Here is a 26,178-nt window from a genome sequence, read left to right as displayed (position 1 = left end):
GGGAGACGTCAGAAACTCCCGAAGCCCAGCCTCATTCCAGGTTAACAGTGTCCAAACCTCACCACTGTGCCCCTTGAGCCCAGAACAACCAGCTACTCAATAAATGACTGAACATCAATATTCAATTAACAATCAAGGCGTGATGGGGGCGAGCTGGGACCTCCCCGTATGTCACGAGGCTACAGGTGAGAAAACGGAGGTTGAGGGAGAGGGAACCACATGACCAAGGCCACTTGGCAAGCACCAAACAGAGCTGAGATGTGACCTTGAGCCCCGCAGACAGTTCTGTTCTGGATCCTCCTTCCTCACGTCCCCCCACTCCCGCCAAAGCCACACAACACCCCAAGCACTATTCCAGCCTCTGGCCTTGTATCTGCCATTCCTCCCACCAGGAATGCTCTCTCCCTGCTCTTAAGCATGGTGGCCTGGCTGGGGTTGTGGGGGTGGAGGGGCGGGGATCTGGAGTCCTGCTTGGCTGAATCTCACTGTGTGTCCCCAGACAGGTGCTATGCACCCTGTCTTCTCTCCCCACCTGGTAAATTAAATCTGGCCCCGGGGTGACCTTGCTTCTCCCTGGGTTCTGAGCCCAGTTGGTTTCCAGGTCAGCTCCAGGCCCTGGGACACGCAGCGATCGCTTGGCTGGAGCCGAGGAATGAAGATGACAACTGGGCTGGGGGCAGAGACCTGCAGCAGGAGGAACAGCAGACAGCTCACGTGATGGGCAGTGGGCCAGGGTCGTAATTAGCCTCCTCAAAGGGGCCTGGCCTGGGACTTCCCTGGGGATCATGGCTAAGACTCCACACTCCCAACACAGGAGGCCCTGGGTTCGATCCCTGCTAGGGGAACTAGATCCCACATGCTACAACAAGGACCCAGCACAGTCAAATAAATAAAATAAAATAAATAAAAACTTAAAAAAAAAAAAAGGCCTGGCCTGCCCTGATAGGGAGACCCCAGGACACAAGACTATGAATGGCCCAACCTGGTGACCCTCCTTCCTGCCACCCCTGACCTCCCAGTCCCTCAGGCCCTGGCTCTTCCTCTCGGTCCCCACCACCCCAGTCCAGCTCAGCTCTCCTCCTTGCCCTCTGGATCCTCAACCCAGCCTCCTCCCCAGTCTCTTGGCCTCCAGTTTCTCATTCCTGTTCATCTCTGATTGGCCCAGAGCTCAAGGCCCGACAGCCTGGTGGAGGGGAATTGTATCAGAACTTGGGTGCCATCCATCAATATTTTTGTTGAAGGGACTTCCCTGGTGGTCCAGTGGCTAAGGCTGTGCTCTCAATGCAGGGGGCCCGAGTTTGACCCTTCTTCAGGCAACTAGATCCCACATGCCGCAACTAAGCCCTGCTGCTGCTGCTGCTAAGTCACGTCAGTCGTGTCCGACTCTGTGCGACCCCATAGACGGCAGCCCAACAGGCTCCCCCATCCCTGGGATTCTCCAGGCAAGAATACTGGAGTGGGTTGCCATTTCCTTCTCCAATGCATGAAAGTGAAAAGTGAAAGTGAAGTAGCTCAGTCGTATCCGACTCTTCGCAACCCCATGGACTGCAGCCTACCAGGCTCCTCCATCCATGGGATTCTTAAGGCAAGAGTACTGGAGTGGGTTGCCATTGCCTTCTAAGTCCTGGGTGCAGCCAAATAAGTAAATATGTGTGTTGAAGAAATAAAAATAGCGTTCACAGTGCTTCCTGGCCTGACACTCCTCATTCCATTATAAGCCTTAATTTGCTTATCCCCTGAACAACCCTAGGAGGCCACCCGACATTGCTACCCTCGAGTTACAAATGAGGAAGTAGAGGCTCCAAGAGGCAGCGTCACTAGGCTGCTATCACACAGCTGCAGAGGGCAGAGCTGGGGTCTGAACCCAGGCAGCGTGGCCCTGCAGTCTGCACCCTGAGCCGCCCCTCACCATGGGGGTAGCCCCTCCCCACTCGCCATTCAGTTGTGCTCAGGTGAGCTCATCCTGGGCACAGGCTGTAGGGGCTCGAGAATGGAGGGGGGTCAGGAAGACACCGATTTGGCTTCAGGCAACGCACATAACCCGGGTCTCAGAGTCCACCTCCTTCCCCTTGGTCACAGGACCGTTTAACTCATGTGTGTGACCATTGTGAGTACTCTACTGTATACCAGGGTTTCCCGGGTGGCTCAGCGGTAAAGAATCTGCCTGCCAACGCAGGACCTGCAGGAGACGTCGGTCCGATCCCTGGGTTGGGAAGATCCCCTGGAGGCGGGCATAGCAACCCACTCCAGTATTCTTGCCTGGAGAATTCCGTGGACAGAGGAACCTGGAAGGCTACAGTCCGTGGGGTCGCAAAGAGTCGGACATGACTTAGCAACTTAAACAACAACAATAATTGTATATTAATAGACTTCCATGAAATATCTTAATATAAGCAAAGATTTTAAAGCAGAGTTTCTCCCTCTCCTGGGAATTCACCCAAGAGAAATGATGTTCACATCAACATGAGTACTCAAGTGTTTATAGCTGCCCTATTCATAATCTCCCCAAACGGGGAAGAATCCAAATGTCCTTCAGCGGGTGAGTGGATAAACAGTGGTACACGCCCACCATGCGATACTACTCAGCAATGACAAGAAACAAGCCTTTGATACCCACCACCACACAGATGGGTCTCAAAGGCATTGGGCTAAGTGAAGGAGGCCAGTCTAAGGAGGTCACAATGTGTATATTTCCATTTATACGCCTGTAGTGGGCTGAATGATGCCCCCCAAAGAGGTCCATGTTCCAGTCTCTGGAATTTGCAAGTGTGTTCCATTGCTCCACAAAAGGAATTTTGCAACTGGGATTATGTTCAGAATTTTTAAAGTGTGTGTGTGTTTTAAATCTTTTGACTGGGCCACGTGGCACACGAGGTCTTAGTTCCCCAACCAAGGATCGAACCCGCATCCCCTACGTTGACATTGTGGAGTCTTAACCATTGGACTGCCAGGGAAGCGCCGTGTTAAGGACTTTGAAATGGAGAGGGAATTTAGTGTGCCCCGAATTACAAGGGTCCTTCTAAGAGGGAGGCAGGAGGGTTGGAATCAGAGACAGAAGATGTAATAACAGAAGCAGAGGTCCAGAGAGGAAGGAGATTGGAGGAGGCTACGCACCTGGCTTTGAAGATGGAGGAAAGGGCCACAAAGCAAGAGATGGAGGTGGCCGCTGGGAACTGAAAAAGGCACAGGAGGAAAAGGGAGGAACGCCCCCTGCTGACACAGTGACTTTAGCCCAGTGACTCTGATTGCAGACTTCTGACCTTCAGAAATGGATGAGCACAAATTCATATTGCTTTAAGCCACTCAGTTTGTGGCAACAAGAAACGAATGTGTCATTTTGGACAAAAGTCTATGGGGACTTCCCCAGTGGTCCAGTGACTAAGACTCCGCGCTCCCAATGCAGGGGGCCTGGGTTTGATCCCTGGTCGGAACTAGATCCCACATGCTGCAACTAAAGATTCCATATACCGCAACTTAAAAAGAAGAAAAAAGAAAGAAAGAAAATCTGCAAGCTGCAATGACTATCGAAGATTCCGCGTGCCGCAACTAAGACCCAGTGAATCCGAATAAATAAATATTTGTTAACAGGTATTGGACAGGGAATAGATTAGTAGCTGTGGGGGCGGGAGGTTGGCAGTGGAAGGGAAGAGGGCAGCTAGGGATGGGGCAGGGAGGGGTCCCTACAAAGGGGTGATGGTGTGGGTTTGGTCCTCATTGTGGTGATGGTTACACAAATCTATATATGTGTTAAAATTCATAGACCTATACACTGCCCCCCAGTACAAAAATCAATTTTACTGATTGACTTAAAAAAAAAACAACAACTCTTTATATAAAGACTTAACTCCCACTAGCCATCATTATAACAAGACACCCTCTTGGCCAGCGTCCCTCTTGGTGACACAGAATTGTGCAACAATGCAACTCCTGCCTACTTTATAGGCCTGCCTCGGGTCTGCTGTGTGACCTGAAGCCACTCGCAAACCCTCTCTGGTCTCACTTGAAGAATGAGCAGGAATGGGGGCAGAGACTGGAGGCCTCTTTCCCAGGGACCTACCTCCCAGTCTGATGTCCAAAGAGCGCTCTCGGTGTAGGGAGCTTTAGGCCTTTTGCCTGCAATGAGGCAAATTCATTCATTCAGCCCACAGGTATTTTATTGAATCCCTGGTATGCACCGCTGCTGCTGCTGCTGCTAAGTCGTGTCCGACTCTGTGCGACCCCATAGACGGCAGCCCACCAGGCTCCCCCGTCGCTGGGTAGGGGCTGAAGTGAAGTGGCTCAGTCGTGTCCGACTCTTTGCTACCCCATGGACTGTAGCCTACCAGGCTCCTCTGTCCATGGGATTTTCCAGGTAAATAGTACTGGAGTGGATTGCCATAGGGGGATACAAAAGTGAGTACAACTGACAATAAAAAAAAAGCCTATCGCAGCTTACGTTCGAATGAACAATAAAATTAACCCAATGTTTTAAATGTAGTGTATGGGATGGTGATGGGGGGCGGGGCGGGAATGAAGCCGGTGAGGGAAAGGAGGCATCTGGGGTCGGAAGGGTTTGTAATTTGAGATGGATGGAGTCAGGGGAGGTCCCTCTCGGAGAAGGTGACTTTTGAGCAGCCCGGCAGGAGGCGAGGGCAGAGCCGAGTGTGGGCACCAGAGGGAATACTGGGTGCAAAGGAAGCGGGAGACGGCAGGCTACTGCGACTCTGGAAGCTGGTGGGAGGGGAACTCTCCCACCCCCTCCGCCCCGACTCCCGCGCTTCCAAGCACGCGATGCGGCTGCAAGGGGAGTATTTCCGCCTTTCCGCAGCGCGGTGCTGCTGACTCACAGCGGGTGCCTGCGGTCAACTTGCCTGCCTGTCTAGGGAGAGCGGTGCCAAGGCTCCTCCAGCCTGAGCTGGGTTCAGTGCCCTCAGTCCCAGGACACCCTGTGCAGTGGCAGCCGCCCTCCTTTGCCTGGACTGTTCTCTCTCTTTCCCCTCCCGAAATTCCTCCGCTTGGAGCCCATCTGGGGCACGCGCCCGCGTCTCCTGCGGCCACCTCCACCTCCGTGGGATGACTCACGCCTTGGCCAGAGCTCAGAGAAGCGGGCTCTTCCCCTCTGCTGCTGTGGGCTGCGGCAGGCAGCCGGGGAGACGGGATCAGAGTAACCTCTTTGGGAGATCGTTTGGCAACATTTGTCTTATACAAGCCACCCCCCGCTCAAGCAGACCTGGTCGATGTGCTTTTTCACCCGGGCGGCATCCTGTTTGCTTCTTTCACGGCCCTTTTAATACTTTGTTACTATTTTCTTTGTCTAGTAATAGAGCTACAAGGGAACAGAAATTCTGCGTCTCCCATGTCCCACCTCCAAGAATCAGCATCAGGCAAGCGGCACTCCATTGTATTTGTTGGAAGCACAAATGAATGTGATTTCTAGAAATTTATGAGATGGGTGCCCTTGAAGTGAGGTGATGTTGTAGGTACCAAAGTACCAATTGCAACCTTGTTTATAAGAGGTATAAACATGTTCTCTGAACAAGAGAACTGGTTAAATAAATCAGAACTGAGTGAATAAATCACTGGCCGGCAAAACGTTGGAATCCAGCCACTGGAAAGGAGGCGTTTATGTTTTGATAGGGATTTGGACTACACATGCATTTCTCAAAATGGCACACTTAATAGATTTGTGCAGTGCACGGAATATAAACATCATCTATTTTCAAAAAGCCCGAAAACAAGTATTGAAGTCTATTTCATAATATGCAGCCTGGAATGCTTAAGGTGAAGTGTTCCCACGTCTGCAGTTTACTCCTTGGAAATGCATCACCAGTAAGAATTGCTGGATGCATAGAAGGATGCACAGATCTATGATAAAACAAGTATAGTAAAGCTGTAGGGGTAGTGGATACAGAGCAGGTGTGCCATGGATGAGTCCTTCAAAGTTTTTCTAGGTCTTGAAATTTTCATAACAAAAGGTTGGAGGAGTAAGGAGATGGCATGTATTTGGGAAGATGTCTGAGATATTGCAGAGAGTGAAAAGACGAAGGGCAGAGCCAGAAATAAAAGTGTCTTGCTGCCGCTGCTGCTAAATCCCTTCAGTCATGTCCGACTCTGTGTGACCCCATAGACGGCAGCCCACCAGGCTCCTCCGTCCCGGGGATTCTCCAGGCAAGAACACTGGAGTGGGTTGCCATTTCCTTCTCCAATGCATGAAAGTGAAAAGTGAAAGTGAAGTCGCTCAGTTGTGTCTGACCCTCAGCGACTCCATGGACTGCAGCCTTCCAGGCTCCTCCGTCCATGGGATTTTCCAGGCAAGAGTACTGGAGTGGGTTGCCATTGCCTTCTCCGAAAAGTGTCTTAATTATGTTTAAAAAATAAGTAAGTGGGACTTTCCGGGTGGTCCAGTGGTCAAGATTCTGCTCTTCCATTGCAGGGGTCATGGGTTTGATCCTTCTTTGGGGAACTAGGATCCAGCAGCCAAAAATAAAGATTTTATAATAAACAATAACAAATAAGTAAGTAAAGACAAGATACACACTTAGAAATCTTCTGGCAGTATAGTATTAAAAGTGGTTACTCAGGGGATGGGTCTGGGGAAGCTGTGTCTGGGGGGGGCTGTGAGAACTAGAATTTTCCCTTTTATGTCTTTGCACGTCTTGAATTCTGAATTGTGATCGGGGCAGCTGTGGCTGCCAGGTGCTCGCCCCCCGCCCCATGGCTGGTGGGATCAGCGAGATGTCTCCAGAGACTTGGGAGTCAGGGGTGGAGGATGGCAGAGCCCAGACCGGGCATCATGTGATCAGGAGAGCGCACCTGGGGTGAAATATGAGCTTGAAATGAACTTCAATGGGTGGGTGGGGATGGGAGAGAGCCTGGGGGCTGGGGAGGGGAGTTTAAGTCCCCTAGACTGCCCGGATATAGCACAGGCGTCTTTTTCCTTTTTTTTTTTTTTAAGAAAATCTAATTAGGAAAATAAATTGTTGGATCGTATCTCTGTATCTATTGATCATCTGGGTTTATTAATAAGTTATATGTATTTATTATCCTCTGGGTCTGTTAATAAGTTAATGGCCTCCCCCAACGCTGCCATGCCAGCTTCAGGGGCCCCCTGTATTACCAGCTTGATGTGAAACCTAACCATCCTTACAGAAGTACGTGCCATCCTGTTCACGGTGTGGGCACTGAGATCTCTTCTCTGCTGCCCTTCATCCTCCTTCTAAACAATATCGATATCAGACCTTACACCTTCCTCTGCATCTTGCTGATTTTTTATTATGGCAATTTTTTCAAATCTGTAGCCACCTCCTTTTTAAAAATAGCTGCCAGACCATTATTTACAATTGCTGAGGTAGAGAAGCCAAAAAAGTGTCCATCAACAGATGAATGGATACAGACGATGTGATATACATATGTGTGTGTGTGTGTGTGTGTGTGTGTGTGTGTGTGTGTGTGTGTGATACTACTCGGCCATAAAAAAGAAAGAAACTTTTGCCAAAATGGCAACATGAATGGACCCGGAGGACATTATGTTGAGTAGAATAAGTCTGACAGAGAAAGACAAATACTGTAGCTATCACTTATATGTGGAATCTCAAAAATACAGCAAACTAGTGAATAAAACAGAAAACAGCAGACTGGTGGACACAGATAACAAACTAGTGGTTAGCAGTGGGGAGAGGGAAGCAGGGAGGGGCAGGGGGAGGGAAATTTTTTAAGGGTTATTGGTTGAGATTGACATATATGCACTGCTAGGTATAAAACAGGTAACTAACGAGGACCTGCTGTGTAGCACAGGGAACTCCACCCAACGCTCTGTGCCGACCTAAATGGGAAGGAAATCCGAAAAAGAGTGGATGTCTGTATACATATAGCTGACTTGCTTTGCTGTACAGTAGAAACTAACATAACACTGTAAAGCAACTGAAATTCAATAACAATAAAATAAATGTCAAAAAATGATAAAAGAGTTATTATGGGATTTTATGAAGTTGTGTGTGAAAGTTTTGAAAATTACAGAATTTAAAGAATCTTTCATTCAATAAAAAACACTTTTCATAGCTGCAAGACAGACATCCCGTTTCCACCTTTTTGACATTATTTTCCTGTTGAGGGACACTCCTAATCTGGTTTTTCATGTTTTCAATTATTTTAATGATATATGGAAATTATTATCACCTAAAGTTTTGGAATCATTATTTTTCTGCTCACGAAAAATAACGTATAGGACATTTGGAAGATACAAAAAATAATAGAGAAGAAAATAAATGTCATAGGCAATTCCCCTACTTAGAAACAAATGACTTTGTTTCTCGAAACCTCTTCATTTCAAGTGAGTTTTGACAAATGCATAATACCTCCAAGTAATCTAAATCTCTATCACAATACACTTAAAAGTTTTGGGGGGGCCATGCCGAGCAGTATAGCATGTGGGATCTTAGTTCCCTGACCAGAGGTTGAACCCACAGCCCCTGCATTGGAAGCACAGTCTTAACCACTAGACCACCAGGAAAGTCCCGTTATCATGATACAGAATAGGTCATCACCCCAGAAAACCTCCTCTTCCCAATTAGCCCCCTCCTCGAGGCTACCGGTGTTCGGAGCTTTTCCATCGTAAATCGACTCGGCTTGTCTTGGACCTTCTAGAGCTAACAACTTACAGAAAGCACTCGGGTATCTGACTTGCTGCTGTTCAGTTGCTCAGTCATGTCCAGCTCTTTGCCACCCCAGGGACTGCAGCAAGCCAGGCTTCTCTGCCCTTCACTGTCTCCCGGAGTTCACTCAAATCCAGGTCCTTTGAGTCGGTGAGGCTATCTAATCGTCTCTTCCTCTGCTGCCTGCCTCTCCTTTGGCCTTCAGTCTTTCCCAGCATCGGGGTCTTTTCCAATGATTGGAAGGACTCATGCTGAAGCTGAAACTGTAATACTTTGGGCACCTGATGTGAAGAGCCAGCTCAGCGGCACCCGGCTTTGCTTAACATACTCCTCTTTGATGTGCATCCTTGTATAAACATAAATGCACATTACATCTAGAGTTTGTTCCTTTTCATGGCTGAGTAGAATTTGACGGTAGGACTAGGTTACGGCATGTTGCCCCCTTCTCCTGTTCATGGCTGTTTCCAGCTTGGGCTAGTGCCCACAGACCCACTGGGACCATCCTTTGCCTTCGTGTGGAACCCGCATTCTCATTTCTCTTGGGCCCCTTATTGAGTAGCAATGGAATTGCTAGGGCATCACACTCTTTGGATGATAGTAACTATAGACTTTGAAATCTGATAAGGTCAGTTCTTCCTCCTCGTTCCTTTTTTCCCTTCCCTTGGCTCTCCTCGCACATTTAAAATCTGTACGTACTTTTCAATGACTTTTTGATTATTACTTTGATGACGGTGATAGACCACAGTCTAGCTCTGTCTGTGGATTACTCTCTTCGAAATCTCAGTGTTCCCTGTACTGGATCCCTGCCTCTGTCCTTCGAAGCCCAGCAGATTCTCTGTGGGCTCGCTGACCTGCGCTGCCCCCCTTCCACTGGGTCCCCACACCAGCACAGCCAGGGTTATTCTGCTCCCAGCAGCAAGTTCAATTTGTTCCCTACACACTTCATGCTCCACCACACCACTGGAACTCTGCACGTGCTGTGCCTTTAGCCTAAAGGCTGATACTATTTCAGGTATATTGGGTTAAATAAAATACATACTTAAACTTGGGTTTCCCGGGTGGTGCTAGTGGTAAAGAACCCTCCTGGCCAAGGCAGGAGACGTAAGAGATGCAGATTTGATCCCTGGGTCGGGAAGATGCCCTGGAAGAAAGCTTGGCAACTCCAGTATTCTTGCCTGGAGAATTCCACGGATAGAGGAGCCTGGCAATGGCACCCCACTCCAGTACTCTCGCCTGGAAAATCCCATGGATGGAGGAGCCTGGTGGGCTGCCGTCCATGGGGTCGCAAAGAGTCGGACACGACCGAGCGACTTCACTTTCACGTTTCACTTTCATGCATTGGGGAAGGAAATGGCAACCCGCTCCAGTGTTCTTGCCTGGAGAATCCCAGGGGCGGTGGAGCCTGGTGGGCTGCCGTCCATGGGGTCGCACAGAGTCTGACACGACTGAAGCGACTCAGAAGCAGCAGCAGCAGCAGGCAGAGGAGCCTGGAAGGCTGCAATCCATGGGGTCATAAAGAGCTGGACACAACTGAAGCGACACCCACAGCAACAGACTTAAAATTAATTTCACCTGTTTCTTTTACCTTTTTTTTTTTTGTAGGACTAAGACAAGGTTTACCAAGGGAGCTTGGGTTATGTATCTATGGGCAGTGTTGGTCTGGAGGGTGGTCAGACCACAGACTCATTGACCCTATTTGAGGTAGACCAGCCCCCTCCCAAGGTGCTGGCCCCAGAGGAGTAGCCCCTCCTTCTAGTTCAAGGCCCCCCTCTGACCTCTTTTTCTAGCATGGAGATAAAAGAGCAATATCTCTGGAACAAATCCCAGATGTATGAGTCCTCTCCGGGGCCTCAGTTTTCCCATCTGTAAAATGGGAACCCTGACAGCACCACCCTCACAAGCCGGTTGTGAAAATGGGAAAGCACCCACACAAAGCTCCGAGCACAAGCCTGGCGCGTGGCCAGTGCTTAGGAAGGTCATAATTATTACCATCTTTCACCCCGTCCCCACCCTTTTTGGCACCCGGTCTCCTGGCTCAGAAGTGGTCACAGGAATCCAAGAAGGAGGAAGGAAAACCCCGTGATCCCTGACTCAGCAGAGTATGGCGAGTCTAGCCTGTCCCGGGGCATCATCTGTTTCACGGATGCTGAACTCCCAGGAGGATCCTGTGTGCCCAGTGGGTTCCATCTGGTGGGTGTCCGGGGCCGGATTGGAACTCAGGCCTGCCTTCCTGCGGGCTGCGTGACTCCTGACACAGGCATTCCTGTCTGCAAGGGCAGAGTCCTCAGGGGCACTGGTCCAGGTAACCCCACGAGTAGCTGGCCCTCTGCTAGGCCCTCTGATTCAGACCTCCCAGTGAGACTAAGGGCCTGTGTTTTTTTGGCTGCGCTGGGTCTTAGTTGTGGCATGCAGAAGCTTTAGCTGCAGCATGCAGACTTAGTTGCGGCATGTGGGATCGAGTTCCCTGACCAGGGATCAAACCCAGGCCCCCTGTATTGGGAGTCTGGAGTCTTAGTCACTGGACCACCAGGGAAGTCCTCAGGGTCTCCCTTCTTGTCTTGGCATTTGATGCCACTGATGGTCCACCAGGGCCCACTCTGCCTCCCCTAGAGCCTACTTTTGGCAAACCGGGCTTCTCTCATTCTTTCCAAGGAGGGCCTGGATGCTCCCACTTCCTGATCCCTGCGAAGGACTGCAGCCACAGGTGGGATGCAGGCCCGCCTCCCACCACCCCCTCCCTGGCCTCTGGAGAGCAAGTGGAGACCGAAAGACTTCCTTCCCTCCCCTCTCCCAGCCTGCTTGGGGTGAGTGGTGGGTAGAAGGGAATGTAGGAGCTAGGGGATGTGAGCATCTCTCTCTAGTTCTCCACAGGGCATCTGATTCATTCATGGAGGCCCAGAAACCCACCTCCTCTCTGCCTGCCCAAATTCCACCCAGGCAACAAGCTCAAGGTTTGATTACATGTTTACTGCCTTTAAAATTTTTTATGGCGGGGGGCTGTGCCTCATGCGAAGAGTTGACTCATTGGAAAAGACTTTGATGCTGGGAGGGATTGGGAGCAGGAGGAGACGGGGACGACCGAGGATGAGATGGCTGGATGGCATCACTGACTCGATGCACTTGAGTCTGAGTGAACTCCGGGGGTTGGTGATGGACAGGGAGGCCTGGTGTGCTGCGATTCATGGGGTCGCAAAGAGTCGGACATGACTGACTGAGCGACTGAACTGAACTGAACTGAACTGTGCTGCTCAGCATGAGGGATCTTATTTCCCGAGACCAGAGATCGAACCCTTCCCCCCTGCAGTGGAAGCACAGAGTCTCAAAGCCCTAAAGTCCCAAAGTCCTAAAATCGTCCTAGTAGCTTGGCCCTCCTCAAGAAAGGAGGAGCCGGGGCTGTAAAACCTGGTTTGGTGCCCTCAGAGGGTGAGATCGGAAAGGACCTTGCTTGGGGAACGTTCTCCAAGATCAGAGAGAGGAGGGGAGGGGAGGGGTGCAGCAAGCACAGATCCAATTGCCCACGAGGCTTCCGGCCTTGACCTTCTTGGGAAAGGGCTGGTCAAGGTGCAGCCCAGCGCACACCATTTTCCAGGAAATGCAGCAATATATCTACTAAGCCTCCCGTCTGGGCAGGGCTGCCTCGCAGATCCACCTGCTTCCTCACCTTGCTCATTCCCAAATTCCTTTCGTAACTGCCCACCCCTTCCAGGGCGTGATAGAGTCAGCCTGTACCGGTTCACGTCCTGACTACATCTTGCTTGACAACTCTGTGACCCTGGACAAGTCACTCAACCTCTCTGGGCCTCAGTGGCCTTCATCATAAATAGAATGATCATAGTTAATCATTCACATGGCTTAATCTCAACCGGTTGTTGTGGATTAAATGAGATAATGGGTGGAAGATACTCAGCAAAGTGATATTAAAAAGATTCTCTAGGGATTACCCTCCTCTGGGCTTGTCCCTGCATCATCTCTGCCTCCTGAAACTTAGCATAATTGCCTGGGTTTTGCTTACCTCTTGCTTCTAACTTCTTCCTCTTAAAATTTTAATTTTGCACTTAATGAGCCCTCTCTAGTCCGCTGGATACCTACACGTCTCCATGGAACACGTATAACATTTCTAAACCATGATTTGTGATGCGTGTGTATGTATGCATATGTGTTGGCTACTCAGTCGTGTCCGACTCTTTGTGACCCCACGGACTGTAGCCCGCCAGGCTCCTCTGTCCATGGGATTCTCCAGGCAAGAACCCTGGAGTGGGTTACCATTTCCTGCTCTGGGGGATCTTCCTGACGCAGGGATCGAACTTGGGTATCCTGCATTGCAGGCGGATTCTTTATCACCTGAACTACTGGAACATTCCAAACAGTAAGGCTCTGGGCTCCTCCTTGTACCATTGGCCTCCCCCTTCAACCATCCTGAATTAAATCCTTACCAGTCTTTTTTTTTTTCAATTGGACTTTTTAAAAAAACTACTGTGTGTTTTCGTTTGTTTGGGTTTTTGGTCACACTGTGCGGCATGTGAAGTCTTAGTTCCCCAATCAGGGATCAAACCCACATCCCTTGACTTAGAAGTGAGGAACCTTAACCAGTGAACCACCAGGGAAGTCCCAGTCAATTGTTATGCTTGTATTAAAAAAATGATACATGGCATAGCTTTCCTGGCTTGGGAGAAGGGGAAGCTTAAAAATGGGAGTGGGCTGTAGTCAGTTCCTGGGAGTCCATTCTAGCCCTTAACATTGAAAGTCATTCACGTCACTTCCAACAGCCATGGTCCTTTTTCTCCAGTCTCCTCCCCTGCGTGCCCCGCCCCTCCTCACCTGTCTTCCAACCCTGAGTCATCCTGCCAGCACCAGCTCCAAGCCTGCCTCGTCTCTCCTCCATTCATTCCTTGACATCATTCTCAGAGCCTTCCCAGGGCGCCTCCCCCACCCGCCCCCAGCAGAGGATGGCAGAGGTGGTCCCAGCTTCGTCCCTGTCTCTGGACGAGTCCACCTTTGAGAACCATGGCATATGTTTGAAACCAGAAGTATGATCAGGAAACCTACCTATGGGGGCCAAGAGTCTTAAATTGGGTGAGGATTTTGCCAGGTGAAGGAGCGAGGTCATTTTAGGAGCAAAGGCCTGAAGGTGTGAGATCTGGGTCAGACAGGATGTGGAAGCTGTCAGGTGAGGCCCAGGCAGCCAGGAAGGTGGAGGATGGAGCTGAGGGAAAGGTGTGTGCAGAGAGGCACTCTCACAGAGGGAGCATGGGCAGCGGCGGGACCCCAGCCTCACTCCCCCATTTTAAGCCGTAGCAGCTCGGTTTTGATCTCTATCACGTATTTCGGCTTGGACATAAGATTTCTCCTGGACAAAGGAATCTGTGTCTTATAAAGCTTTAGGGAAACCATTGCTGTGGGTGCTAGGGATTCAAGAAAGGCACTTGAGCCGGGGCGATGGTCAGCGGGTAGGTGTAGAGACCTCTGAGAATCTCTGCAGAGGAAACCGCATATGCAAAGGCACCAGGGCAGGAAGAGTGAGGTGTAAGCAGGGAATTTGAAATGCTGGGGTAGACGGAGTACAAGCAAGGGTGGGGACTGACCTGGAGAGGCCAGGGTGCCGGGCTCTGGAGGGCCTTGGGACTGGGAGGAGTGGTGCAGCAGCTCTGGGAAAGACTAGAGGCAGGGAGGCCAGGGTGAGGCTCGAGGGGCAGATGAGGTCAGAGCTGGGACCATGCAAATGGAGAGGGTCGGGGAACAGGAGAGCAGGGCTGGGGAGTGACGGGCTGTGGGAGGGAGAGGAAGGAAAGGAGAAGGATGATGGCGGGGCGTGGTGTCGGGCCCAGGGACTGATGGGGGCCAACCCTGAGCTGACAGCCTTGGAAGGGGGAAGCTGTGGGGGAGCCACTGAGTTCCCACCCAATGCTGGGGATGCCGTGTGTCTGAGGGGGTCTGCAGCGGGAGGTCCAGAAAGGATGGTGAGGGCCCTCGTGAGAAGCATTCTTCTGGTCCAGGGGATTCCAGAAGCTCGTGGAAAAGAAGATTTTCAATCCTAAGGTCACTTCCCAAGGAGTTGCAGAATTCAGGTCTGTGAGTGTGTCATAGATGAGGGTTATGTACCCCCATTTCACAGATGAGGAAACTGAGGCTGGGAGAGGACAGGTGATTGGGTCAAGTTCACTCACTAAGAAAGGGCTGGGGATCGTATGATCAGCTGGCTGTGTGGGAGCAAAGTGGAGGGGGGCTGCCGGGGCCTGGTGGGAGGAGAATCTCCCAGCTATGAGAACCCAGAAGGGGAACCTATTTATCTCGGGAGGGAGAAACTGCAGAACCCAGGGGACCCAGAGAAATGGATGCTGGAGGTTTCCTCAGACAGAGCTGGAAGCCGCCCGGTGGCCACTCTCAGTCCAAGATGTCGCGAGGCTTGTCTATGTCACACAGCACTCGGACCTCAACTACTCCAGTCTCTGGAGTTTGGGGGAAATGGGGGCACAAGGGAGAGGGAGGGGAGGAGAAGAACCTGAAACAGTATAGCCAGGGGTGGCTGGAGGGGCTCGGGAGGCGATGGGAGACTCGCCTGGCAGAGTGCAAGGCAGCGAGGGTTGGGATCATCTAAGCAGCTCCCTGCCTGCCCCCTCTGAGCCTCCGCTTTCTCCTCTGAGAAATGGAGCTGTGGGGGTATCACCGAGGCCCTTGAGGACAGGGTTAGATGGACGGGATTCAGTTCGCTTCTGGCTGCGTAATAATCATGGTCTCATTACTTTCCCTCTCAGCCTCAGTCTCCCCATCTGGAAAGTGGGGGACTATAAAAAGTGTCTGAGTCATGCCTGGGAACATGGGAGTCAGGCTTCCAAAGCGCTGAGAGCTCTGACCTAAGCACCCTCAGGAGGAGTCAGAGGCCCCTCCTCTGGGCCCCCAAGTCCCTCACGACACAGCCTCGGACTCGGGGACTCAGCTTTATCTGTATCTAAGCCTGCTCACCTCTGCTCTCCCATCCTCCCCCAAACAGAACAGAAACCCCTGGAGGGAAAGCACCCCCACGAGAAGGGCTTCTGAGGGGGGGGTGTCTGTGAGGAAACCAGGGACAACAGCTTTCCTGTTTCCCTGGCAACGACGGCGCACCAAGCCCCTGCCCTCCTCCGGTCCTACATTTGACACACAGGGAACCTGAGGCCTCGAGAGGGACAGGACCCCCCAAGCATCTCAACAGGTGGCTCAGCACGACCTGGGTCCTCGAATCCCCTCGCAGGAGGGACCTGCACCCCAGGGCGGCCGCGCCAGCCACAGCCCGGCCAGTTCAGAGGCTCCGGGAGGTCTGGGCCTCCTCTGCAGAGGCTCCTGGTGCTTCCCCGCAGGCCACCTCCTCTGGGGGCTCCCTGCGTGCTGCCTGCGGGTCTGGGCCTCACCTGATCGCCGAGATGTTTTTCTCATAGGGGTCCCATTTGGCCTGGTTCCTGGGCTCGGCAGGCTCACCCATGGCAGGCGGGCGAGGCTGGGGAGAGGAGGACGCGCTGGGAGCAGACGGCTCGGGGACCAGGTGTGTGCAGCGGTGGCGTCTGCCACCCGGGGAACCGCCAGGTGCCTACCTCCACGCCCAAGGGGAGGGGCCGCATCCAGCCGGTTCTCCCAGCTGCTACCCACGCCTCCAACAGCGGGGAGAGGCCAGGAGGGAGCCACCCTTCTCTGAGGGTGGAGAGGAGGGGTGACGGGCACCTCCTGGGCACCACGCCAGTGGCTGGGGACAGAGTCCAGGGGGTCACAGACAATGCCACACGGAACCCTCTGTGCTGGTGGCTCAGGGCATGCCTGTGACCCTACGGAACCTCAGTCTGCTCATCTGTTCAAGGAGCTAGCCCCATCTCAGAGAGTTCATTCATTCCTTCATGCCTTTATTCATTCAAGAAATATTTATTGAGCGCCTCCTGTCTGCCAGGCACTGTTGGAAGGGTTGGGATGCCACTGGGAACCAGACAGACAGAATCTGCCCTCGCGGGCTGACATTTGTAAGGGGCACGCATAGAAACAGGCTGAGATGCGACCAGGGCCAAAGGGAGAGAGAGAGAGGCCACCGAGACAGGGTCAGAGGCAAGAAGAGACACGGAGAGACTGAGGGAGAGAGGCAGAGACAGGGAGAAGCTGAGGGGGAGCGAGAAACACGGACGCTCAGAGATGGTGGGAGATGCAAAGAGTTACAGAGATGCAACAGATGACGGCAGGAGCTGGTTGGTAGGGGGAGCTGAAGCTCAGAGCTCCTGGTCTGACTCTCAGCTCCAACACCTCCCAGAGGTGCGGCCTGAAACCAGTCTCATCAGCCCCCTGGGTGTCAGTCCTCTGCGCACCCCGACCCCCTGCCGCCCTATAAGTGATATCCATGTCATCAGGCTGTTGTGAGGACCGCATGAGACATTTCTCAAATGCTTCTTAAAGTGTCTGACACACAAGAGGCTCCGCAAAGCCCACGTCCCCCTTCCGCTCTCTCCCTCCCAAATCCAGCTCCTCCCCACCTACTGGTCTCCTGACCCCTCAGAGACTTGGCGTCTGGCTGAGATGCCCAATCTCCTCACCAGAAATGACTTCTTTTTACAGAAGTACCTTTTTTTTTAAAAAAAAAAATCATCTGAGCCACTAAGTCCAGAAAGAAAATAGGGATCCTTGGGACCCTCCTTCAACCCGCAGAGACAAACACCATGAATATTTTTGCAGTGTCATTCTAGAAATTTCTTCTCATCTGTCTAGTATGTGCCAGAGAAATTTTGCTTGGATGAGTAAGTACAAAAATACCATCATTTAAAACTCAACTGGGAATTCCCTGGCCTTCCAGTGGTTAAGACTTCCCTTTTCAATGCACGGGGTGCAGGTTCCAGCTCTGGTCAGGGAACTAAGATCCCACATGCCTCCTGACCAAAAAATCCAGACATAAAACAGAAGTGACTTGGTAACAAATTCAATGAAGACTTGAAAACTGGGCGGTGGCGGTGGGGGAAGCCCTCTCTTTACTGACCAATTACAGTCTCCCATCTTTTGCATGTGGGACAAATAATAGATGCAGCAGGGAGCTCAGAGAGGTGGAGTGACTTGCCCAGGGTTACACAGCATTGCACACCCTCACTCTGAAAACAGGCAGAAGACACATGTCCTGGGGCGTCTCGCCCTCTCAGTTTATCTGCCCAGAGGCTCATCTCTAGGATGCGGTGAAATGGGGAGCCACCTCAACTAAGTTCAAATTCTGCCTTGGCCACTTTTCTGGGGGTGGGGTGGGCATGCCATACGGCTTGCGGGATTTTAGTCCCTGACCAGGGACTGAACCCATGCCCTCGGCAGTGAAAACATACAGTCTTAACCACTGGACGGCCAGGGAATTCCCACACCTCATCCACTTTCACTATCAACCTTGATGTTCCCATCTGTGAAAAGGCCTCCCTCAAAGGGAGGAGGGAAATCGAGAGGGACTTCTCTCTTCTGGTCTGGGGCTGAGTGGATTTCCCACACCACGATGGTAGGGGGTTGAGCGAGACATCCTGCTTGGCCCTCAGGTCTGGACTGCCTGGCCTTTGTTCTGCCTTCAATGACCCTTTGTTCTTAGCTCTGAAGAGGTGACAACCTTGCCCTGCCCTTCCCACGGGAACCTCTGCTGAACCGTGTCCCCAGGGCCCCCAGAGAACCAGAGGGGGAGGGCACGCATGCCAGCCAGAAGCCTCAAGTTCCGGAAGAGAGGGAGAGTCTAGGGGAAAAGGGGTGCCCCATCCTTGAAGGCCACTGCGGGTGGGGAAACCTTGGGGGCGCAGCCCTGGGGGACCAGGAAATCCAGGAAGACCCCGTGAAAGTTTCAAGGAAGGTGTTTAAGGGAGAAGGCAGGCCTGGAGGCTGTGGCTGAGTGGGCCAGGGACCAGCTGCAGAAGGGGTTCCAGGACGCAGGAAACACTCCCACCCCAGGGCCTCTGCACTTGCGCTTCCCCTGTCTGACATGCTCTTCCTCAGACACCTGCGAGCTTCAACGTCTCCCTTTATACCAGTCTGCCCGGTCTCACCTCCTCAGAGTCTGCCCCCAACCTCTCCACCTCCCCCAACCTCTCCACCTCCCCCCGCCCCCACCCTTCCTGTTTCGCTTTTTTCCAAGCAGCGCTCAGCACCACCTGACAGCCTCAGTGTTCTGCTCTTTGGCCTGTTGACAGTCTCCTCCTCCAGCTGTCAACCCCCTGAAGACAGGGCTGGTTATCTATCTGTCCCCAGTTGTAGCCCAAGAGAGGTGCCTGGCGGAGCTCCTAGAATGTGGTAGGATGTTTGATAAATGCTGCGGATGGAGTGTGTGAAATGTCACAGGTGACAGGGAATGGGTGACAGGGAATGGGTGACGGGTCGCAGTGCCACACAGAGGAGTTGGTTGAGTCCCTTCAGAACATGGGGATGGGGAGGTGGAAGGCCTTATGGTAGAAGGTGAGGGGCCCAGAGTCCTACGGAGGTGGCAAGAGGGACCAGAAGACACCAGAATAGCATCTTATCTGGAGACAGGAGGGGAGGGGCAGGAATGGACATCCCTGGTCAAACAGACATGGAGTTGGGGGCACTTTGGCATCTGGGAACAGGGACGAGACTTAGAAGGGGTTCGGAAGGAGAGAGTGGGAAACCCAGTGCCAGCTTCTGGGGGAAGGGTGGGCACTGGGAGGAATAGGATTATACCAGCATCCATCTGATTGTCCATCCATCCATCCATCCATCCATCCATCCATCCATCTGTTCATCCACCCATTCAGCCAGCCAGCCATTCATCTGTCCATCCATCCATTTGTTCATCCATCCATCCATCTGTTCATCCATCCATCCATCCATCCATCCACCTGTTCATCCATCCATCCATCCATCCATCCACCTGTTCATCCATCCATCCATCCATCCATCTGTTCATCCATCCATCCATCCACCTGTTCATCTGTCCATACATCCATCCGTCTGTTCATCCATCCATCCATCTGTTCATCCATCCATCCATCCACCTGTTCATCTGTCCATACATCCATCCGTCTGTTCATCCATCCATCCATCCATCCATCTGTTCATCCATCCATCCATCCACCTGTTCATCCATCCATCCATCCATCCATCCATCCATCCGTTCATCCATCCATCCACCTGTCCATCCATCCATCCATCCATCCATCCATCCGTCTGTTCACCCATCCATCCATCCAACCGTCCACGCTCCATCCATTCATCCATCTATCCATTCATCCAGCTTCCATCCATCCCTGTCTCCAGTCAGCATCCACTTCTCTATCCATCCTCCAAACATCCATCCATCTCTTCCTCTGACTAAGACCAGGGGAGGCCTCCCCTGACTCAGGACCAGGCACTGGGTCCACAAGCGGGACAGGTAAGTAGATACACCTTACAGCTGTGCTGTCCAACACAGGAGCCACCGGCCACGGGTAGCTATCCAGCACTAGAAATGTGATGCCTGTGACATTTCATTTCATTTTGATCAACTTAAATTTAACTTGAAAAACAGAAGCAAAAGATAAATAAATAAACAGAAGCAACATCAGTCCTTCTAGATGCAGCATTAACACTTTGGGAAGACTGTATTTCACTTAACCCTTGGAGGCGGAGCATCAGAACTGAGATAAAGCACGTGAACTATCTCATGGGTAATTTCTGTATTGATGATATGTTGAAATGATGATGTTTTGGATATACGAGATTAAACAAAACATATTTCTAAAATTAGTTTCATTCCTTTCTCTTTCCTAGAAGAATGTGGCTGCCAGAAAGTATAAAATGCCACGCAGAGCTAGCATACTCGTTGAGTTGACACTGCTGGCCTGGGGGACTTTCAGTCTACTTCGTATCATGCCTGTAGATTCAAGTCTCTTGAAGAGGAAGGGGGTGGTTTCCCAGGGGCAAGGATGGCCCAATAGGGGAAATACACCTGGTGAGCGACCTGAGCGGACAAAGCAACCAGAGACAGGGTCTGGCAAAGGCACAGAGGCTGGGGAGACAGCTGGGAGATATTTCTTCCGGTCCTAAGAGGGGACTTCCAGGGATAGCACACATTCCTGGGTCCTGGGGTGGAAACCCACACCCAGCCCTGGGGGCTTAAAGGCAGCAGGGAGCAACGCCAGGTAGGGCTGGGCTGGTCAGGACATGCCCTCCACCCTGTGAGCCCCTGAGAAGATGAACACATCACCTGCATGCGTCACTGGACCCAGAGGGGACCTCCTTCCACCTGACCTCAGGGACTGAATGTGAAAGGGTAGCAAAAAGTGGTCTTCCCGCCTGGAGCTGAGGGCAGAGATGGGAGCTCTCAAGCGTGCCACCCCCGCCCCCAGAATCCTCCCACCCCCGCAATTCTCTGGGTTCTCTCCAGACTCCCCCAGAGCCCCCAGGAGGTCTCAGGATGTACCATTTTGCTCCTGGAGCTCAGACATGGGCAAAGGGAGGTCACTGGGTCATGAGGTCACGTTTCCACAGAATCCGGGCCACAGTCACCTCCAGAGCCTGACCTTTCCATTAAAAGTTAGTAATTGCTGGGAATTCTGGGAAAGCCGAAGACAGGCCAGCTCCGGCTGGGTTCCCCAGAGGGCAGAGGCTGGGGGCAGGGTTCCCAAATCTTCGAGTGGGGGACCAAGACTTTGAATGGGATGAGGAAGTGGGCCACTAGAAGGGCAGGGGGTGTGGAATCCTGGCTCTTGGGGGAGGAAGGGATGGGGGCTGGGGTTCCTGTGACCCAGACAGAGATGAAACTGGGACATCCGGACCTCGGGAAGGACTGGGTCATGGGAGGCAGGGGGATGTCCTTGTCCCCAGGGCGACCAACGGCTCCTCTGCGGAGGAACGGAAGAATCAGGCTGGGAGGGGTGGGGAAAGGGCAGGCAGCTGACACCTCAAAGCCGGCACGGCTCCCTGCCCCCAGCCCTCTAATCAGTGGGTCCATCTCGGGGTGTGCAGCGTTGCAGAAACCTTCGTCTCTACTACCCGCCCCGATTACTCCATCCCAGTGGAGGAGCCTGCCCCAGGGCCGATACCGTAGACCGGGCTCCACCCCACACGCTCACGCAGGCGCCCCTCCAGGAGCAGGGCGGGGGCTGGGCGAGGGCGGGGCCACACCTGGCCTTCTCTGGAAGAGTGGACGGCTGGAGGGACCCTGGCTCTGGGATGCTGGAGTTGGACAGACCCCTGGGGAACGGATGCTCCGGGCGAGGAGGGAAGGCTGAGAACCTGGATCCTTACCAGCTGTCTGGTCTTAAAAGAAGAAACAGGGCAAGAAGGGACCCACGTGTACAGAAAGCTGGGAATCCTGAGAGATCAAGCCTGGTGCTGACGCCGTGTGGGGAAACCCGGACTCCTGGGTCTGAGAGGGGGAGGTGAGGGATGGAGAGGTTAGGCTTCTGGTCCCTGAGGCTGGGCCAGACAGCGCCCAGGGAGCCTTCTGGGATGAGGGTGTTGGGTATGAGAATCTGGGGTCCACAGGCGTGGGCCCAAGAACAAAGGCGCTGTCCCTCCCCAGCGATTTCCGGTGGGCCCTCCCAGCAGCATCCTCACCCTTCCTTAGGGCTCTCCTCGGCCAAGAGGCCAGAACCAGACAAACCAGCTGTGCTAGCTGGGCATCCCCATGACCCCCTCCCCCTAAGGTGCTCCAAGGCGATGGCAGTGAGTAGGTGGGTGAGCAGGTGGGTGAGCGCCGGCTGAAGTCCTGGAGACCAGGACTCCACTGGTGCTCCATTTTTCTGCCTCCTGCCTGCCCTGCTGCTCCAGCTGATCCCTGATCCTTCGATCATCCCGCCCTGGGCAACTGGGGTTGGCACTTCCTCCTTGGCCTCAGTCTCTCCCCAAACCTGCTCCACGGAACATCCGTCCTGCCCGTCCTGCTCCTTCTGTTCCATTCATTCATTCAGTAACTCCTACAGAGCCCCGGTTCTGTGCCAGACGCTGTTCCAGGCACTGGGGATATAGTAGGGCGCAAAAAATGAATAGTGACCCTACCTCCTACCCTCAGAACGAACACGGATCGGGAATTCCCTGGTGGTCCCATGCTTAGGACTCACTGCTTTCACTGCCGAGGGCCTGGGTTCAGTCCCTGATTGGAGAACTAAGATCATATAAGCCTTCAGGCTAAAAAAATAAATGAATAAATAAGTGACCTCAGACTAGCAAAAGGGACTTTGCACATATGTGATCAAGTTAAGGATTTGATATTAAAACATGTAACTTGTATGCAAAATCACCAGTATTACACATTTGGTAGTTTGTAGCTTGCATATGCATATGTATCTTCTTATCAGAATGAAAAGCTGGGCAAAACTTAAAAAAAAAAAAGAAAGAAAGATAATACCCCATCTCCAGGTCTTCATGGGGAGGCAGGAGCTAAACTCTGATAAACAATAATTAGCAAACCCAGATGGTCTCATCACATTTATCAATGTCCTCCAGTGCTTCCATTAATTCACCCCAATGCTTAAGAACTCTGCCTCTCTTGTTTTAGCAGAATTGAATTCAATCTCTCCCCGGTTGCAATAAACACCATTACAATACTCTTGAATAAAATCTTCCTTGCCAGTTAAAAAAAAAAAAAAGTTAAGGATTTGAGGCGGAGAGGTGACCCTTGGTAATTTGGGTGGGCCCAGTGTAATTTACTGAGTGTTGAAGAATTGATGCTTTTGAACTGTGGTGTTGGAGAAGATTCTTGAGTCTTTTGGACAACAAGGAGATCCAACCAGTCCATCTAAAGGAAATCAGTCCTGATTTTTCACTGGAAGGACTGATGCTGAAGCTGAAACTCCAATACTTTGGCTACCTGAAGTGAGAACTGACTCATTGGAAAAGACTGAGGGTAGGAGGAGGATGAGATGGTTGGATGGCATCAGTGACTCAGTGGACATCATGTGGAAAAGGCAAAGAAAGAGATTCTCTTCTGGAAGCCCCAGAAGAAACAGCCCTGCCGACACCTTGATTTTAGCCTAGTAAAATCCCTTTTAGGCTTTCCTGGTAGCTCAGCCGGTAAAGAATGCAGGAGACCCTGGTTTGATTCTTGGGTGGGGAAAATGCCCTGGAGAAGTGATGGGCTACCCACTCCAGTATTCTTGGGCTTCCCTGGTGGCTCAGACGGTAAAAGAAACTGCCTGCAATGCGGGAGACCTGGGTTCGATCCCTGAGTTGGGAAGATCCCCTGGAGAAGAGAATGGCTACCCACTCCAGTATTCTGGCCTGGAGAATTCCACGGACAGAGGAGCCTGGCAGGCTACAGACCATGAAGTCGCAAAGAGTCAGACACGACTGAGCACAAGATCCATCTGGGGCTTCTGCTTTCCAGAACTGTTAGAGAATAAAATTGTGTCCTATTTATTTGTTTGGTTGCACTGGGTTTTAGTTGAAGCACATAGGATCTTTAGTTGTGACATGCAAACTCCTAGTTGTGGCATGTAGGATATAGCTAGCTCCCTGACCAGGGATTGAACCCAGGCCCTCTGCATTGGGAGCATGGAGTCTTAGCCACTGCACCACCGGGAAGTCCTGATTTGGGTTGTTCTAAACCACTAAATCTGTGGCAATTTGTTACAGCTGCAACAGGGAACTAATATGGTGGTCAAGGAGAAAGATAACCAACAGCTAAAAATGAAATAGTTTCTTGATGAGGGTGAAAGAGGAGAGTGAAAAATCTCGCTTAAAACTCAACACTCTAAAAACTAAGATCATGGCATCAGGTCCCATAAGTTCATGGCAAATAGAGGGGATTAAAGGGGAAACAGTGACAGATGTTATTTTCTTGGGCTCCCAAATCACTGTGGATGGTGGCTGCAGCCATGAAATTAAAAGTGGCTTGTTCCTTGGAAGAAAAGCTATGACAAATGTAGACAACATATGGAAAAGCCGAGACATCACTTTGCCACAGAGGTCTGTATAGTCAAAGCTATGATTTTTCCAGTAGTCATGTATGGGTATGAGATTTGGTCCATAAAGAAGGCTGAGCACCGAAGAATTGATGCTTTCAAATTAGACGAACAGGATAAAGAAGACAGCACGGGCACAGCTTCAGAGGTGGGACTGTGCCCCTCAAAAGGCAGAATGGAGAGACGGAGGGAGCTGGGTCCCCTGTGATGCGGCAGGTTCTCTCCCGGCTCAGGGAAACTGACACGCCTTCCCAAGGCACAGGGACACGCTTGCCATACCAAAATACACAGTCATAGTTTTGTTGTATCTGTCAAACCCTTACGTAGCCCTTAGTCAGTGCCTGACGAAGTGCCAAGAGGCCTACCCAGCTCCACATTTAACCCCCGTGATGACCTTATACAGCTGGCACTATTATTAAGTCCATGTTACAGATGAGGAAACAGACACAGAGGGCAAACACCACTTGTCCAGCTTGGATTTGAACCTGGCAACCAGTGCTGCTACTATAAAGGCATAAACAGGGCTGGAGGGAAAAACTTCTTGCACATTTCCTGGCCCACCATCAACGCTTAATCAACAGTATCTCAGGGTTACCAGTTCTCATCCTGGCTGCCCATCAGAATCCCTTTTAAAAGCCATTCCCCAGGCTGAGATAAGTCAGAAGCTCCAAGGTCCTCGTGTAACTATCAGTCTCTCCTGGGGGTTGGTTGGTGGTCTCTGGAGGGGGGATTCTGTCTGCCCCGCTCAGCAACAGGGACCCAAGGCTCTTGGAACAAACTGGGAAGAAGTCAAAACACAAATGTTGAGCCTGTTGGTTGCTCGACCTGGGACAGTTTTGTCCCTTCCAAAGGACATTTGGACATATCTGGATATATCTTTTGGTTGTTGCAGCTGGGGAAGGAAATGCTACTGGGATTAACGAGTCAAAGCCAAGGAGGCCACTCAACGTCTGACAGCACACAGGTGGCCCCACGGGGATGACTCCTCCAGCTTCAAGTGGCAGCAGGGCCAAGGTGAGGAGCCCTGCTCCAGGCACATCTTCTAGTGTTGGGGAAACACCAGGTGGCAGGGAGTGGGGTGGGGTGGGGAGGGTAGGGGGAAGGCGCAAGCTAAAAAAATTTACAAGGAAAGAAATGAGTCAGGGAGGTGGGACATTCCATATGGGAAAATATACCAGGCTCTTCAGCACCTAGAACAGCAAAAGGACATCGTCACACAAATTAGCTCTTTCTTGAAACACAAGTTAAGATCTGTGCATTTCACATCCTGTAAATTTCACCCTGTTCCAAAAAATACAACTGTGAACATGGAACCCTAGTTAAAATGTTCATTGAAGGGGTAGAGTGTGCTCGTTTCTGCAACTCACTTTGAAATGCATTAAAATCTTGTCATATATCGTGTTAATGTGATTCAAAATAAGAAATATATATTTTGTTCCACAGAGTTCCTAAAGCCCTTGGAATTTCCTAAGTGATAAGAATGATAAAGTTGTCCTGTTGTTGGTCAGTCGCCCAGTTGTGTCCAACTCCTTGTGACCCCATGGATGGCAGCAGGCCAGGCCTCCCTGTCCCTCACCATCTCCCAGAGTTTGCCCAAGTTCATGTCCATTGCATTGGTGATGCCATCCAGCCATCTCTTCCTCTGATGCCCTTTTCTCCTTCTGCCCTCAATTTTTCCCAGCATCAGG

General features: G+C 51.7%; 1 protein-coding gene across 1 annotated transcript in view; it reads right to left on the bottom strand.

The window, feature by feature from the left end:
* The window catches only part of SULT2B1 (sulfotransferase family 2B member 1), a 35,740-nt gene extending 19,654 nt beyond the window's left edge, over positions 1 to 16,086 (bottom strand). The window contains exon 1 of the mRNA XM_052656487.1: positions 16,016 to 16,086. Coding sequence (XP_052512447.1) covers positions 16,016 to 16,086 — 71 coding nt within the window. The remainder of the gene's footprint in view (positions 1 to 16,015) is intronic.
* Positions 16,087 to 26,178: the final 10,092 nt, after the last annotated feature.

This window comes from Budorcas taxicolor, chromosome 18 (assembly GCF_023091745.1).
Source record: "Budorcas taxicolor isolate Tak-1 chromosome 18, Takin1.1, whole genome shotgun sequence".
In the NCBI taxonomy this organism is placed as follows: domain Eukaryota; kingdom Metazoa; phylum Chordata; class Mammalia; order Artiodactyla; family Bovidae; genus Budorcas; species Budorcas taxicolor.
Note: the sequence above shows the minus strand (reverse complement) of the source record. Positions and strands in the feature narration are given on the sequence as shown.